This window comes from Camellia sinensis, chromosome 12 (genome assembly GCF_055761805.1).
Source record: "Camellia sinensis isolate YWXY chromosome 12, ASM5576180v1, whole genome shotgun sequence".
Lineage (NCBI taxonomy): Eukaryota > Viridiplantae > Streptophyta > Magnoliopsida > Ericales > Theaceae > Camellia > Camellia sinensis.
Window position 1 is genome coordinate 135,453,478 of NC_138972.1, and position 6,000 is coordinate 135,459,477.

The window sequence follows — 6,000 nt, forward strand, 5'->3', positions numbered from 1 at the left end:
ACTCAATTCCTCTCTCATAAAAAAATAATTTATAAGCAATTTTTAATTAAAAAGTTGATTATAACCATCTTTTCAAAATAGTCCTTAATAATGTCGTCGTTCGGGTAAAAAAACAGAAAGCTTGACTTAAAAACCAATAATTGGACACAAAATTAATTATAAAAGACGATTATATTTATACATTTGAGGTAGGATTCGTCATTATTTAGATTATGAATTTGAATTAAAAAAATTTATGATCCAAATATAATTGTAAATTATTTTAAATATATACTTTCTATGGTTATGTGAGTAATTTTGTGTCTTAAATTTTTTTACAATGCGCAATCAGTTTTTTTTCTTTACTTTTTAATATAAAAAAATAGTTATTTTAATTTTTTGGATTTATCATTGAGGAAATGTTCATATAATTAAACATTTTTTTAAAGATTTTGGGAGAATCTTCTGATCACGTTATAGAGCAAGAATGAAAGTGAATTAAGGAAGAAAGTAAAGTGAAAAAACAAAAAATTCATTTGTTTGATTGGATTATAAAAAAAAAAAAACTATTTTTGTTAGTTACCCATAAAAAATGAACATGTATAAATAATAGTACTATTTTTCTTTCATTTTATTTCCCTTGAAAAATCTATGATCTAAAAATAGTGTTCAAGAAAATTGAATGTAGCAAGTTGGAAATCAATGTTTCACTCTTAATCAGCTTTCATATCTTGTATGATACATTTGAAGCCACCAAAATATTTTTCCATCCAACAAAATAAAATAAAATTTTCAGAAATGTTTTCTAGGGGAAGAAGAAGTCTAAGAAGAAGATCAAATAAACAAACGATTGATCACCAATGACATGCTGTCCCAATGTTATAAGGTTGAGCTTAAGACATTTTTGTATCTATGAATTTGAAATACATAGATTTGGCATTATTCATTAAAGAAGAAAGTAAGAAGAATAACTCAAATTTAGATCTAATAGTTTAGCTAACTATTTGAAGTTTAAATTAAAGAGCTTTATTATGATATACTTAAAATACTTATGCAAAAATAATCATTTGATATCATGATGAAGATATTCCTACTAGGTACAAAATGCTATTAAGGGGTTGTTTGGGATGTGCACTTTTTGATTTTTTGAACTAAAAAGTTGAGGAAAAAATATGGTTATTTGAGTTAACTTTTTGACTTTTTATGAAAAAATGTATACTAAAAAATTGTATAAATTAGTGTGTAAGAGAAAATTAAGATTGAGAGTTGTGCAACCGTACTTTTTAATTTTTGGTGAATAGTGATAATTTTTTAACTTTTTGAATAACTTTTTGACTTTTTTAACTTTTTAACTTTTTTTCAACTTGTCAAATTTAGCCTAGATTACTTCTTTTTAGTTTTTCTATACCTTTAATATTTTATAAAATCCAACCTCAAATCCCTTTGACTTCAAATCCACATTTATCCAAGCAAAGGAATTTCTACTCATTGGAAGGAAAAGAAAAGGTATGAGCATTCACACCAAACTCTTCAAATTTTTAGTCAAATTAAAACTATTTTATTATTTTAACTAGTCATCTTTTCAAATTTTTAGTCAAATTAAAACTATTTTATTATTTTAACTAGTCATCTTTTGGTATCTACTGTATCAATCTCTTTATTCTAATTAAACATTATTTTCTTATTGTTTGTTAGTCTTTCTTTCTCTATTAAATTGATAAGTTATCAGCCAAATAATTCTTAAAAAAAAATAAAAAAAATAAAAAATTGACATTGACCGATTGGACTTCCGGGCAGACATCTGGTAACACACAAATAGCGATGAACAATGCCTCGCTTGTTGTAACGAGTTACTGTAGCGATTGTAAATTTTGACGCGCTGCAAGCGAGTTTGATAGAGTTCATTTTTTGAAATTTTTAGCTAAAAAATGATTTTGAAGAGCTTGATGAGGATGTTCTAAGCAATTGATCAATAATCAAAACATATATTATAAATGATCCTGTTTCAAACTTCATAAATTTTTAACCACACTACCATACCAGAATCAGGGCATTCACATATACCGACCCCAATCTCTTAGCCTAGAATATTTCTAGCAAGCTTTTTTAAAACAAGGAGTTCAACCTGACCACTTTTACCTGTATGCTGTAAAGCATTCAAAATAATAATAATATTAAACGGGTGAAACAAAAAGATTGTGACAAACATCGTTAAGAGTTGCATCAAGTTTCAAATTTACACAGATGCATCGTGATCACTTCATGATATGTCATCCTAGGTAGCTATCACTTTAAGAGAGAGTTTTAAAGAGAATAACCATTTTGTCCACAGAATTTATAGCATATATATATATAACACTGAATCTCCTCAAAAGATGTCAGGGGGATCCATTTGAACCTAGTTCAATTCATGTTATCCTTCTTCAGGAAATGGTTTAACCAGTAGTTGATACCTCAGGTAATGAAAGAGGCCATACCAATGACTTTTCCCTGGGGCCAGCTTTGCAAAGTCAGTTTCAAAGTGGTTTGATAATTGTATGAAACTAAAAAGGTCTAAAACATAGATCATAATTCTGAAACTTGACATACAACACAATTACATAGCCTTACAAATGTATCACAGTATTTAAAACCATATTTGGTTTTTATGTAATATTAAGGCAGTCGTCTTGAGTCTCAGAAATGCCAGTGACTACCAAATTGTGAGGTCAGCTCTGTCTTGCAGAACCATGTATCCCCAGTGAAACTTACTGGTCATAAACTTGAAAGCAGCCCCCCACAGAATTCCAAAGTCAAATCAACATTCAAAATTCAAATACTATATATTAGTAACTGTTCATAGGCAATCCCCACTGTCAACTACTTACTAATGTAATGAAATTGTTCAAACCATTAATGAATCCATAAAACCATCTATATCTATACTATTATTAAGTGAAGACTAAACTTGGTGTCCAAGCCCACATGTCATGCCACGTGACAGTTTTTTCTAGCCTAAAATAAAAAAGTTTTAGACAGAGGAGGAGAAGGTTTGAACCCAAAATCTTGAGTTTCATTAAAAACACTCTTACCACATTGATAATATTTATATTATGATACTAATTTCTTTATTATTTGTTTTTATTCTTACTTATTTGAATTGCACGCGCATTGCGTGTGTCACCCATTAGTGTACTACAATTACAAAAGAATTATGTATCAGATCATCACACCACATCCATTTTCAATCAAATTATTGCATAGACGATATAGCAACACAACAAAACCAAAACTTAAGCCTGTCAAAGAGGCATGACAAACAGTATTCATATAGGGGTTATGGGGAGGGGATTGGGTTTGATAGTAAGGAGGGGATTGAGAATAGAGTGTTTGTTTTGAGAAATAGGGAGGGGATTAGTAATCCCTTGATATTAGTAAGGAGGAGGAAAGGGGGATTGGTAAGGAGGAGGATTAGAAATTTTTTTATTTATTTTTATTTTTTATATATTGAGAATTTTTTTTTAAATATAATGTTTATTTTTTTATATTTTTTTATTTGTTTTATTATTTTATATAAAAATAATTTAACAATTCCTCACTATTAATCCTCTTATTATCAATCTCCTCACTAACAATCCCCTCACTATCAATCCCCTCCATTCTATCTCCCAAAACAAGCGGGGCCATAAACATTACCAAGTTACTGATAAATACTTTTATTTACAAACTTCTAGGAGATCTACCAAAGCACTCACAGATAAATGCATAAGCTTATTATACCCATAAAAACTACCTCCAACAAGACGAGGATAGCGAACGAGAAACTAAAGTTGCTGACTAGGTGTGACGTCCAAACAGACTACAGTGAGGCATAACATTCCGACGCGCATTTGTTCGAAGAGACAGCCCAAATGGGAAATCTGGCCCTATGTCATGATCTCCATCTATGATTCTTGGAATCCTAAGAGGATGAGCGTCTCTGATGATTCTTGGTACCCCAACTCGAAATGGCCATGGCTCTCCTCACACGGGGCCTCTCCCGCATAGCTTTCTTCCTCCTCTTTCTGGTCTCCCAAGACTTTGCAAACTTCTCTTTCCAGTGGCTCCCTCCCTGAGATCCCTCCACGTTGCCAAACTGCTCCACAAACTTACGCCTCCATAAATCATCATTAGATGACAAATAGCGCAACTCAGAACAAACAGATCCCACATTAGCAACATCAACACCATGAAGAGACTCCAAAATCTTAAGTTTCAGATCGGTTGGGAGGCGCATAAAGCACGGTGGAGGAGCCAAACCAGCCCTCTCACATAAATCTATTAAGAGGGGCAATGCAAGCTTATCCTTTACAGTCTTCCAAAATTCAAAAACTTCCCTCGCAGCTTGTAAATTAGAGAAGCCGTCTTTTCCATTCATCTCGTCAATCGAATCACAATTCGCCCATATAAGGTTCAAGAAGAAAACCAAATGGTCCTCATCCAAGCGCACCCCATACAGCCCGGAACCATTCTTAGCTAAAGATCCATACACATTAACAAACTTTCCCAAACTCTGAAACTTCAATTTCACTGTTTCAACCCCATTAACTGTAATAGGACCTTGCTTAATGATCTCAGGAAGAGTGTACTGCAGAGACATAGTGAATTGCAATGAAGGCCATTCATCTGGAAGATGAAACCCTTCAACCTTCCTCCTCGAAACGGAGTCAAACCCAACAAAGCCAGACTCTATCAGAACAGCATGGACAGCAATAACCAACAGCTTGTGATCACCACCATCCCCTTCACCCACCTCCTTCCGGAACACTTTCCTCAGAAAACCAGGCACAGAAAACGACTTCCCCACATCTACCATAGACTCATCACCACCATCATCCATCTGGGTATCTAAACCTAGCGTTTTTTCTTCTTTGTGGGTATCTAATTCTCGAGTTTCAGTCTTCACAGATTCAGAACCTAGGGTTTCTTCCTTCTGGGTATCCAAATTTCGTTCTTTCTGAGAACTGGGTTTTAGGGTTAGGGCTTTTTGACAATTCTGAGATTGTGAACTGTTAGATTGGACAATTAGGGTTTCGGAGGAAAAACAATTAGGGTCGAGAGTGAAGAAGATGAGATCACCTGAGGTAATACCTAGAGCTTGGAGAGAGTCCCGAGGCGAAGAACCAAGAAGCTCATCCTTGCGATTGAGAGAGAGGTGCACAGAAGCTGGCGCAGAAGAAGATGAAGAAGTGAGTCTCTGAGCGACAATTTCTTTGAGGTGTTGAATCGAGCATGGTGTGGGTACTTCGATTTTTAGGGTTTCTTTGGTTTCAGGAGATCTGAGTCTCAATTTCATGGTGTGAATCGTAGAAGAAAAGTTAACGTAGATTTGTTAATCCCCAGCAGAAAGAGAGATAGTGCAGCTTAATACTTGGGGCGTTTGGTCTGACTTAATTTGAACCGATTATGTGCCAGTATGGTAGCACTTAATTTCAGTTTAAATTAGTTTTTGATTTAAAATAAGTTATTTTGGTACTGGTTGGTAACATTTACGTTTTTAATTTTTTGTTTATATTTATAAAAATTAAAAAAATTTAAATAAAATTTGTTTGGTAAAATTTTTGATTTATAAGTCAGTGGTCTTAGTTTATAAATTTGGCCAAAAAATGAAAACACAAAAAATATATTTCTGTTTTGAGTTTTGAGTTTTTTTTTTTTTTTATCACCCAACACTAGCCACTACCCACCACCATTTTCCACCACCGTCTTCTGCCACCACCACCCACCCCTCACCACCACCCACCAGCCACCACCTACCCACTCGCCACCACCATCCACCCCTCGCCGCCGCCGCCACCACCACCACCACCCATCACCCACCTGCCATCCATCCACCACTACCATCCACCGCCTGCCACCACCACCCGCCACCTACTTGTCTCTACCACTCACCACCCAACTACCACCACCATCCACCACTAGCCACCTACCACCCACCCGCCACCACCACCACCACCACCCACCACCCACCACCCACCACCACCACCACCACCCACTCACCAC

At 34.8% G+C, this 6,000-nt stretch overlaps 1 protein-coding gene across 1 annotated transcript; it reads right to left on the reverse strand.

Annotated features, from left to right (window-relative positions):
- Positions 1-3,658: 3,658 nt before the first annotated feature.
- LOC114265103 (F-box protein SKIP22) lies at positions 3,659-5,415 on the reverse strand. Its single transcript, XM_028205846.2, has one exon. The coding sequence runs from the start codon at positions 5,291-5,293 to the stop codon at positions 3,920-3,922; it is 1,374 nt and encodes a 457-aa protein (XP_028061647.1). The 5' UTR covers positions 5,294-5,415; the 3' UTR covers positions 3,659-3,919.
- Between the last annotated feature and the right edge of the window lie 585 nt (positions 5,416-6,000).